The sequence below is a fragment of the Melospiza melodia genome, chromosome 6, assembly GCF_035770615.1.
Source record: "Melospiza melodia melodia isolate bMelMel2 chromosome 6, bMelMel2.pri, whole genome shotgun sequence".
In the NCBI taxonomy this organism is placed as follows: Eukaryota; Metazoa; Chordata; class Aves; order Passeriformes; family Passerellidae; genus Melospiza; species Melospiza melodia.
The window spans coordinates 56,602,087-56,613,544 of NC_086199.1; the positions used below are offsets into that span (position 1 = coordinate 56,602,087).

At 57.3% G+C, this 11,458-nt stretch overlaps 1 protein-coding gene across 2 annotated transcripts; it reads left to right on the forward strand.

The window, feature by feature from the left end:
* Positions 1–192: 192 nt before the first annotated feature.
* FNBP4 (formin binding protein 4) lies at positions 193–10,502 on the forward strand. 2 transcript variants are annotated; one of them, XM_063158449.1, is made up of 16 exons: positions 193–316; positions 478–558; positions 1,375–1,511; positions 1,654–1,864; positions 1,954–2,104; positions 2,182–2,302; positions 2,469–2,807; positions 2,895–3,105; positions 5,012–5,130; positions 7,216–7,320; positions 7,592–7,725; positions 8,682–8,863; positions 9,021–9,334; positions 9,441–9,956; positions 10,049–10,206; positions 10,316–10,502. In XM_063158449.1, exons 1-16 carry the CDS (start codon positions 193–195, stop codon positions 10,404–10,406), a joined length of 2,994 nt encoding a protein of 997 aa, XP_063014519.1. In that variant the 3' UTR covers positions 10,407–10,502. The 2 variants fall into 2 exon arrangements, with proteins under 2 accessions (XP_063014519.1, XP_063014520.1); XM_063158450.1 differs by having other exon boundaries at positions 2,185–2,302.
* Positions 10,503–11,458: the final 956 nt, after the last annotated feature.

The following is an 11,458-nucleotide window of genomic DNA, read 5'->3' on the forward strand; positions in this document are numbered from 1 at the left end:
GTAGGGCAGGACGGAGCCGCGGGCCCGGATGGATCCATAACCCCTGGCTCGCCCCCAGCCGGAGGGAGCGCGCGCCCGCAGTCCCGCTCCTGGGGGCGCGTCTCGCGCGGGCTCAGCCCTCTTTGGTGACGTCAGCATCCCGCCCCCTGCGCGCGGCGCGCGCGGCCCCAGCCCTGAGGCGCAGCCGCCGCCATGGGGAAGAAGGCGCGGGCCGCGCCCGGCCGCCGGCCCATCCTGCAGCTCTCCCCGCCCGCCCCGCGCCGCGACGAGGCCGCAGGACCCGCGGGAGAGGGGGGCGACTCGGGCTCTGAAGCGGGTAAGGCGAAGAAGGCGGAGGGGAAGCGGGGGGCACTTTGTTGGCGGGGTGCGGCCTAGTGCGGCCTAGCACGGCCTGGCGGGACCGGGTGGTCCCGATCCGCTCCTTCCCCGCCATCCCCCCAGCATGAGCCCCCCGTGATTGACGCTTCTGCCCCGTAGATGAGCCCGAGACGGTGGCGGAGCCGCCCCGCAACCCGCCGAATCCGCCGCCTCCCGCTCCCGCCGCGGTCAAGGCCACAGGTAAGGGAGCGCTGTGTGATGAGACGCGGGATTACATCCCCCCTGAAAAACCAGGGGGAGAATTTCAGAATTTTGGGGTGCTTGCGGCCCCTAGTGCACAATATTGATTAAAAAAAAATGTTGGCGTTGTGGTTTTAAATGGGGCTTTTTGTCTTAATTTTGGGGGTGGTTGATTCTCACATAAAATTTTTTTATGTTCAAACCATGATTTATTTAAATTTTAAAATGTGGGGAGTTTAGTCCTAGGCGTTTTTGATACTTGATAGGGGGGCTTGGGAGTCCTAAATGTAGGAGCTGGGTCGTTTGTGTGATTTTTTCTTTGTTGTTGTTTTTTTGTGGTATGTATGGAGTTTTTGTCCTAAAAGTGCAGGGCTGTGAGGTTCCAAATAGTTTTTGGAGATGCTGAGCGTGGGTTTTGTGTTTCCAAGTGTGGTGGGTTTTATGCTAAATTTAGGGGCTTTTATGCGAGTTTGTTTGTTTTCCTCTCCATAACCCCGTATATTTAACACAGGGTAATTAACCATGTGTAACTATTATTTTTAATGGAAGGGAGTTAACCCTTTCCTGAATAATTCACTTTGGGGCTGGAGTTGTTTCCATGTTGATTATTTTAGTCATGCTGTTATATCCCTAGAGGCGACCGCTCATTCCTAAATGCCTTTTATTACTGCTCTGGTACTGATTCCCCCCAGGCTGTCCCTGGCACTTGTCCAGGGGCTGTTCCCACAGCGGCACCTGGAGCAGAGGTGGAGGGTGGGATCCAGTGCCCTGTGGCAGCAGGAGGGTTCCCCTGAGTGTCCCCTCTCCCTTCTGCAGGAGGTTTGTGCCTGCTGGGTGCCTATGCTGACAGTGATGATGAGGAGGGTGAGACCCCGGAGAAGCCGGCCCGCTCCACGGATGCCAACGGCAGCAACTCTGCCGACATCGACAGCACCCTGGCGAACTTCCTGGCTGTGAGTGCCCCTCCAGCGGGCACAGAGGGAGGGAGGGGTGGCGGGAGGAGGGCGGTGTCATAGTCCAAGGCATTGTCCTCATCAGTCAGAGCTTTGCTTTGGCTTGGGATTTGAAGCTCGTGGCGGGATGCTGTTTTTACAGGAGATCGACGCCATCACGGCCCCAGCACAGCCTGCTGAGCCCACTGCTGCCTCCTCTTCCTCATCTTCCTCCTCCTCCGTGCCGCCCCCGATGCCTCCCCGCCCGGAGCCCAAGGAGTCGGGCTCAGGCCCCTCGTCGGGCACAGCCAACGGCACGGGCTCGGCTCCGGCCCCCGAGTGGCAGTACGACACCCAGTGCTCACTGGCCGGAGGTGAGAGCCCTTCCTCTCTCCAGAGGGGTGCTGACAGACGGGTGTCACTGGGGAGAGGGGAGTGACAGGCTGTCCTTGTCCACTGGCAGTGGGAGAGCTGGAGATGGGCGACTGGCAGGAAGTGTGGGATGAGAACACCGGCTGCTACTACTATTGGAACACCCAGAGCAACGAGGTGACCTGGGAGCTGCCGCAGTACTTGGCAACGCAGGTCCAGGGCCTGCAGCATTACCAGCACAGGTGAGCAAGACCTCCAAGATGTGTCCTTGTGGGATGTTGTCCCAGTCCTGCCCTTCATTCCTTCATGTCTTCCTCAGCAGCACCGTGGCAGGCACCAATGGCAGCTTCATGGCAGCCACGGAGCCATTCCCTCAGGAGAAGGGGACCCCAGGCAGCGCTGGCCGTGGGACCAGCCTCAGCAAGCGGGAGGTGAAGAAGGTCAGTCCTGTGGGTTCTGGCTGCCATGGGGCTTGCAGGCACCTCCTTGGGTTTCCTTGGAAGCAGCTGGGATGCTCTGCTCCATCAACAGCCCTAGGAGGGGCCTGGCAGCATGGGCTCTTTCCCAGGCAGCTGTCAGAAAGCTCACATGGAGCTCATCCCACAGGAAGTGAATGAAGGAGTGCAGGCTCTCTCCAACAGTGAGGAAGAGAGGAAGGGAGTGGCTGCGGCCCTCCTGGCCCCACTCGTGCCCGATGCGGTGAAGGAGGAAGAGGAGCGCTGGAGGAGGAAAGTGATTTGCAAAGAGGAGGTTGAGCCACCTCTGGAAGAGGAGGCGAAAGTGGAAGAGGCACCAGCTGTCCCAGAAGAGCCAGAGCCCAGCAGGGATCCCCTGGAAGACACAGGGCAGGAGGATCTGTGCAGCGTGGTGCAGTCAGGGGAGAGCGCGGAGGAGGAGGAGGAGCAGGACACACTAGAGCTGGAGATGGTGCTGGAGAGGAAAAAGGTAATGGGAGATGTTTGTCCTGGAAACGGGGCACACATGGCAGCCATGGCGTTGCTGGGAATACACCGGGGTGTCGTGTCCCGGCAGGCGGAGCTGCGTGCCCTGGAGGAGGGGGATGGCAGCGTCTCGGGCTCCAGCCCGCTCTCCGACGGGAGCCAGTCGGCCCCGCAGGACGCGTCCCGCAGGCTGGCCTCCAAGAGGGGCAAATGGAAACTGTTCGTGGGAGCCGCCAGCCCCGAGGCTGCCAGCCGAGGCCCCAGCAGAACGGGCCGGGAGAGCCCAGAGGCAGGAGAAGCAGGTAATTGGAAAGGCTTCCTTTGGAGGCAGGAGCAGGGGGTCTCCATTCCCTGAAGACCCGCGGAGCAGTGCCAGGAAGGGCCGTGAGGTACGTGTGCCAGGTGGGAACAGGCTGAGGGTGGCTCTGTCACAGCCCAGCCTCCCTGGGATAAGCTGCTCCTCTGCCACAGTCTCTCTATTCTGATTACCCACATGAGGAGAAGAGTTCTGTATTCAGTGGTTCTTTGGGGACAGGACACAGATAACAGCTGCCTCACGTCCCATTGCCTTCCTGTTCCTCCCAACATCACAAATCCAGCCTAAGGCACAATGGGTACTGTCACCCTCCACTTGTAAAGTTCAGTTTTTGAGCTGCCTGGTACTGAATTCCAGACAGCTGCAGTGTCCCTGGAGCCACTCCAGGGCCCCACACTCAGTGTGTAGGAAATGTAACTCCAGCCTTTGTGGAGAGGCAGCCCTGTTTCTGTGAGGCTGGTTCAGCTTAGAGTGGTGTGGATAGATCAGTCATACACAACTACCCCTCATGTTCCAGTTGGATCCCCCAGAGCTGTGCTTCCCAAAATGCACTAGCTATAGCATTTTAAGGACCACTCTGTGCCCAGCAGCTCTGGGACTCCCAGATTGTAGAATCATGGAGTTGTTCAAGTTGGAAATGCCCTCTAAGGTCATGGAGTCCAGCTGTTCCCCGAGCACTGCCAAGGCCACCACTAACCTATGTCCCCAAGTGCCACATCTGCATGGTTTTTTAATCCCTCCAGGGATGGAGACTCTACCACATCCCTGGGCAGCCTGTCCAAGGGCTGCACAGCTCTTTCCACTATGAAATTTCCCCCAATGTCCTACTTTAATGACCCTTGGCACAACTTAAGGCTGTTTCTTCTTGTCCTGTCTCTTGTTTGCTGGGAGCAGAGCTTGACTCCACCCTTCTCTCTGGGCATTGTGGGGACTGAGAAGGTCCCCCTGAGTCTGCTTTTCTCTGGATGTGCCAGTCCCTTCCCAGCACAAGATTTGTGTGCCTGCAGCACAGAAAGCTTCGTGAAACTGCTTTTTCAAGGAAAAACTGGTACAAAAGTGCCTACAGCAGGCTGTGTCCTGCTGGAGTGGGAGTTGGTGCTTGCCCCATCCCAGGGTTCTTGTGGCCCTGAGGCACCTCTGCTTCAGGCAGAGGCATGAGCTGGGTGACAGCTCTGGTATTAAGTCAGTGATGTCATTTTTGCATAGGAAAATGAATGGTTTTGCTAGAGGGCTTTGCAAATAACCCTGAAGCCAGCACTTCCCAGCAGCACCAGATTCCACCTTAGCCTAGGGAACAACGAGCTGTCACTCCAAAATAACCAGTTTAAGTTGAGCACTCTGCTGCCAGAGGGTGATTTAGGGAAGTGTCATGCCTTCCAGCACCAGGACATGCTGGGAATTGGGGTTTCTCCCCAGATGCCTGTGGGACTCTGTCACAAAATTCTTTCTTTGGATTTGATTGCTTTGACAGTGAATTGGTAATCTGAAGGCAAAACCTTCTGGTATTGGCAGCTTTTGGGGACCTCTTCAGTCTTTCATAATTAACTTATGTAATACCTAGTACCTGTTATTGACAGATTTTGGGAGTTTGTCTCTTCCTGCTTCCCTGATGCCAAATTTTCCAGGTCTTGCCTCATCGCTGCTTTGCACTATAGCTGCTCCAATGCTCCCCTTCCATGTTATCCTTCTGGAAGGATCCCCACCACCAAAACAGAGCAGTGACCATCCATCCTTTTAAATTTCAGGCTGGTGTCACTGGCTCTGGTGGGTTCTAGCTCTTTGCCCACTGTTGCCCGCGTTGCCTTTGGTTCCAAGCACAGTGTCCAGCCAGCTGCTGGCACTGCCAGGGTAGTGATGGGACAAGGACTGACTTGTCCTTCTTTCTCCTGCAGCCCCAAGCACAGAAGCAACTGATCTGAGCTCAGACAAAGAGACAGAATCTGAGGAGCCCCAGGAAAAAGCCAAATCACAAGGGGCTCCAAAAATGGAAGAGGAGGAGCAGGATCTAAAGGTATGGAGAGGTAGAGGTGCATGTCCATGAGACGAGGGATGTGATGGGTGCTCCAGCTGCCAGCAGGAGCAAGGGACATGCTGGTTCCCCCAGCCACCTCTTCCCTGGGGACACTGGAGCTTTGGGCTCTAGATTTGGCCCACCTGAAGCTTTTAAAGCTCAGATCCCGGTGTGCCTGTGGGAACAGCTTGAGAAGGAAGGGCTCTGCAGGGCTGGGACAATATCCTGTCTCCAGTAGGATTCAGCAGCAAAAACTTGGATGAAAGGAGGGTGTGGGGGGGCAAAGACTGAGCCCTGGGTGTTGTTGTGGCAGAGGACAACCAGTTTGATCTTGACTTTGTTTTCACCACTAACAATATTCCAGTCTCTGGCCCGGTCAGTCGTCCCGTTTCCAGGCTGAAGATTCCTCGTCCGTAATCTCTCCGTTTCTTGAGGCTGACGGTACCACTCTGCCCTTCGCCCGGCATTACTCTTAGATACAAGCTGGGGAAGCCCTGGGGATTTCTGCAGCATCCTGCTGATAGCTCTTCTCTGGGCCTTGGTTTGCTCCTTTGGCTGCACTGGATCAGTTCCCTGATCCATAGCAGAGCTCCAGGCTCTAGGGCAGTATGACAGAGCAGTTGGGGAGACCTTTCCCGTTTGTCCTTTAGTCCCCATGTCAGTTGTTACCCTGAGATCTCCTGCGGCATAAAATTTGGCTCTGGAGTCATTCTGTGATGTTGGAAATGTTGTCACCTCCCTGTGGCAGATGGGGAATCGCCGGCTCATAGTGGAGCCCAGGTGGAACCTGCAGTGAGAGTTGCCTATCCCTGTCCTCCTTTCTCACCACTTAAATAATTTTTCTGGTGTGAAAAGGAAGGTCCTTTTGTCCTTGTGAAAAATCTCGTATCTCCCCCATAAAACAACTCCTTAAAGGATTTTGAGATGTAACATTCCCAGACCAAAACTGAGCGTTCCTCAGTGCAGCATCCTTTTGAGACCTGATTTTTAAATTAATTTATTTATATAAAAAGAATAAAAGCGGGTAGCAGGGCTGGACTTGCGGGTCCTCTCTGCAGTCCCCTGTGCAGTCCCCTTCTTCTTGGCACTGTGACAGACCGTGTGGTGCTTTTCCATGCAGGATTCCCTTAGAGCCGTTGGAGGAATGCCGGCTCCGTGGGTAACCAGTGCCATTTGCTCATCGGGTTGGGATCTCTCTGGTTACAGGAGCTGCGCCGGGGCCACCGCTCCCAAGTCACCCTCTGCTCCAGGATGTTCCCTGGCTTCTCCAGAGACACATTAACATGGGGATTCATATGCCTGCCTTGGTCTTCTCTAGGGCTTGCTTGTCTGGCCCATCACCCCTGGAGACAGATGCTTCCTTGGTGGCTTTGGTGGACATTCCAAAGCCTCTTCGGAGGAGTGAAGTTAGATATTTTTAAAGCCTTCCTTAAAGCAGTGGTGATGCCACTTGCAGACATTTCTTGTTCTGGATTCCCTTCTGGCTTGTGGCTGCTTCCATGCAGTGCCTTCAGTCAGGAGGATGGAGTCAGGGTTCCCCATGTCCCCAGATTGGAGGTTTCACTCCCATGGGATGCTGGGGTCGAGTAGCCATGGTTGCCATGAGCTGACCTGAGTTTTGGTGTAGCTGCTGCCTCTGCTCTGGAGTAAATCCAGAGCTGTTGTCCCTTTCTGGTGCTTTCCTGCTAGTTTATCTGGAAAGCAGTTATTTACAGAATCTGGAATGACATCCTGGCCTATTTATTTGGGAAACATTCTTAGGTATCTGCTGTGGTGATGGTTCTGCTGTAACTCCCAAGTACCAGAGCTACTGGAGCCTGTGCTGTCCTTCCGCACAGAGTCAAGCGCAGTCCGTGGAGGAGCTGTCACCCAGCCACCCACGCTGCCCTGTCCCTGGGGTGCAGGATGTAGCAGGACTTAACAGAGGGGGTGACAAACACACAGGGCCAGGGTGGCACGTCCCAGTCCCTCCAGGCTGAGGGGCTGTGGGTGGTCCCGAGCGGTGTTTCCCGAGAGCCGCGGGGCCGTAGCCGCCCAATGCTGCTCCCAGAAGACAGCTCTTGACTCTGTCCTTTTTCCTGGCAGTTTCAGATTGGAGAGCTGGCAAATACTCTGACTAGTAAATTGGAGTTCCTGGGCATCAACAGACAATCTATCTCCAACTTCCACATGTTGCTGTTGCAGACAGAGGTAACCGAGCCTTCGCCCCTCGCTCCGGCCTCGTGTTCCGGAGCGGATCGGATGCAATCCGCCGTCCGTCCGAGCGCCGGTGCTGCGTGAGCCTCGTGGCGCCCTCCCTTCCTCGGCGGGGGGAGAGCGCGGCTTGGCGCGGAGGCGGGGTGTCCTCCTCCTGGCCCCCCGCGTCCCGTGCCGGAAGGGAGCCTCCCGATCCTCGAGTCCCGTCCCCCCCAGGGCCTCTGGCAGCCCACCTCACCGGCTTCCCCCGGTTCTTGCCCTCTAGACCCGCATTGCAGACTGGCGAGAAGGTGCTCTCAATGGAAACTACCTCAAACGCAAACTCCAAGACGCAGCCGAACAGCTTAAACAATACGAAATAAACGCCACCCCTAAAGGCTGGTCCTGCCACTGGGACAGGTACGCGCTCTCCTCCTTTCTCACCTTTCATCTCTGACATCTCAGACATGATTTGTGACCATCAACCACCCGACGACGCTGGCGCCGTCCCTCTGGCAGACTGAGAGCGGCTTCTGTTAGTGCTGGGCAGGCAGAGAAACGTCCGGCACTCGCAGAGTTTGGGCCGGCCGCCAAACTGGAGGATCCAGACGGAGTGCCCAGTGCTTTGCGACGGAGCCGATTCCTGACGGACAGAGCTGGTTGTGCCTCTCGCGAGTGTCCAGCGCTGTGGAGGGCGGGCCTGGGGGGTCGCGCATGCGAGAGCTCTGTGAACTTTGCAGGATCTCTGGATCAACTCTTCTGACCAACAGCTCTTCTAAAGGACAAACTTCAACTCACCGACGGAATGAAGAACAAGATTTCTGTCTCCTGCCAGCAGGTCAGACCCAAACATTTCTTTGTCTATTTGGCTTTCTTGATTAATTTTCCTTTGTTTGAAATCTTTGCTCTTTTGTTTTTCAGCTCCCAGATCCGCTCCCTCTCTCTAGCATTCACTGTGTGTTTGACACCAAGAGTATCATAAAAAACTCTGCGCACCATGGGGTAGGGGGGCAGCCGCTTCCCTCCATTGGGCTGTTCCCCTGTGCCTCTTCTCGGAGGGTGACTTTCAGCCAAGGCCGTGCTGAAAGTCCCAATGCTAGCGAGACGTTGCCAGCGTTCCGGCCCTCCTCTCCCTCGGAGCGGGGGGGCTCAGGGCGACGTTCCCGCAGCCAGCGATAGCAAATAGCTTTGAGCGAGTCGGCTCGGGCCTCTCCTGCCTCTGTCCTCAAAGTTGTTTGTTGTGTGTGGGAAAGCAGCAGCCCTGCTGCATGAGGGTCTCCCCTGCGAGAGCGCACTGCTGTCGTGGGCAGGCCCGCCTTGGAGTGTCGGGGGCGGAGAAGGGAAGCTGAAGCCTCCTTCTCTTTCTTGTGATCTAGGGAGCATAGACGCTATTTCTATGTTAACGAGCGCTCGGGAGAGTCGCAGTGGGAGTTCCCCGATGGGGAGGACGAAGAGGAGGGACAGCGAGGTGCCGCCGACAGAAAACCCGACAGTCCTCCAAAGCCACCTCCCAAAGACAAAGGAGAGCAGGCCGAGGGGCCCGCCGAGCGCCCCGCAGGTAAGCCTTGCTGGCAGAGGGGGTCCTGGCCCCAGAGCACAGGGTGGGGGACAGGGCAGTCCACAGCGGTGGTGTCTCCAAGTGGGACCATGGGCAAGAGCAGGTGGTATAAATTGTAGGCCATGCATTCAAGCCTGTGTCAATGTCTGTTCTTCAGGCTCCCTTTGTAAAGAATCCTTCTCAGGCCAAGTTCCTGCTACATCTCTCATGCCGCTCACTCCATTTTGGACTCTGCTTCAGTCCTCCGTCCCAGTCCTCCAACCTCCCTTGCCTTTGGAAATGCCTCCGCCGCCTCCACCCCCCCCAGACTCGCCCCCGCCACCTCCACCGCCGCCCCCACCGCCTGGAGAAGATGGGGAGATCCAGGAAGTGGAGATGGAAGATGAGGGGGGTGAGGAGCCACCTGCCCCAGGAACAGAGGAGGATGCTCCCCTGAAGTCCCTGGTGCGCCCTGCTGCCAGCAGCAGCCAGGTGAGTACTGGATCCAGGGCTCCACTGATTCCAGAGTGTGAGACTCTGGGAAATGGGTGTGTAATGGTGCTCCTGCCTCAACACTCACCTCAGCACTCTCTTCCAGACCACCGTCGATCCGAGCCCAGCCCCGCTGCTCTCGGCCAAGCCACAGAAGAGGAAAGCAGTGGAGATGAGCCCGGGGCTGATGCAGCGCACGGCCACCATTGGCAGCTGCCCCGTCATCTACAGCCAGCCCCTGATGGCCACGGGCAAGTACCAGCCATCAGCCGTGCCCCTGGCCTCCCTAAGGCCCCGCCAGCGCCTCCAGAGCGAGATCCAGGGACGGCCCAACCTCCGCATGGCTCCGGGCCCCGCTCAGCCCGCGGCGCTGGGGCTGCAGTCCAGCTACCTGGGTGTGACGGGACCTGCCGCTCCTTCCATGATGGGATACTCGGAGTGCACTGTGCCCGTCAGCCCGGCCAGCACGCAGCCGGTGCCGGCACGGGGAGCGCTGCCAGCCACGGGCACTGCAGCTGAGCAGCCACCGCCCCCGCCACCCCCACAGACACCCCCACCGCCCACCCCCAAGGCGCCGCCGCCTCCGGAGAAGGAGAAGCCGAGGAAGGGGCGCAAGGACAAGGTAGGCCGGTAGGCCAGACGGTCTCACACCGACACTGTTCCTTCCCTCCTCCCTTTCCAGCCACACTCACCACTGTCATTTTTGTGGCACAGGGCAAGAAGGGCAAGACGAAGATGCCATCGCTGGTGAAGAAGTGGCAGAGTATCCAGCGGGAGCTGGATGAGGAGGAGAATTCCAGCTCCAGCGAGGAGGACCGGGAGACCACAGCCCAGCGGCGCATCGAGGAGTGGAAGCAGCAGCAGCTGATGAGGTACAGACCCTGGGGGGCTGGCACCAGGACGTTTCCTGGTCCTTTGTAAAGGTGGGGGGGATCCATGAGAGAGCCAGCTGGGTGCTGACATTCTGCTTTATCCCTGCAGTGGCATGGCTGAGAGAAATGCCAACTTCGAGGCACTGCCAGAGGACTGGCGGTCACGGCTGAAGCGGAGGAAAACAGCCTCGAGCACATGAGGCCGTGCCCACCTCTTGGGGTTTTTTTGTTTTGTTTTTTTTTACAGATGTACAGTTCCTTTGACCATTGTCCAATAAATTGTAGCAGTTTGGGAAGTGTCATCTCACTGATTCTGCTGAGGGCAGGTGCTAGATGGGGATGGGGAGCACAACAGACCCCTGTAATCCACAATTACAAGTTGGGTGGGTGTGTGGGTTGTGGAGGCAGGAAGGCTCTGCAGAGGAAACTGGACAGGCTGAATTGAAGGGCTGAGGGTAAAGGCCGAGTGCCAGGTCCTACACTTGGGTCATACAAACTCTGTTGAATGCTCCAGGCTGGAGGAAGAGAGGCTGGAAAGCCGGGAAGGGCCCTGGGTGTGCTGGTGAGAGCAGCTGAACAGGAACCCAGGTGGACAAAAGGCCGATGGCACCTGGGCTGTCCCAGCATTGGTGTGGCCACAGGCTTGTCCTCTGTTCTGACACTGCTGGGCTACCTCCAGCAGTGGAGGTGACCTCCACTCTACCTGGGGCCCTCGTGGCAAGAGGGGCTGTCCAAAGAAGGGAATGGAGCAGAGGAAGGGCCTGGAGCACCAGGAGGAGCTGGGGGGGCCTCAGCCTGGATTCAAGGAGGCCTGGGGGGGGACCCTCTGGCTCTCCACAATTCCCTGACAGGAGGGTGCAGCCAGGGGCTGTGTCAGGGTCTGCTGCCAGGGAACAAGGGACAGCCTCAAACTCTGCCAGGGGAAGTTAAGGTTGGACAAGAGGAGGAATTTCTTCATAGAAAGTGGTGTGAGGCATGAGAAGGGGCTGCTCAGAAAGGTGGTGGAGTCCCCAACCCTGGAGGTGTCTGAGGAATGACTGGACATGGAATCACATGAACACCTCAGTGCTCTGGTCTGGATGATGAGGTGGAGATTGGTCACAGGTTGGGCTCAATGATCCTGGAAGTCTTTTCCATCTTTAATGACTCCCTGAAATCCCTCTGGCTCCTTTCCCACCTCTGCTCCAGGACTGCCCCATTCCTCCCTGTAGCTCAGCAACCGGGTGCCAGCCCAGCCCTGACGCTGCCTCTG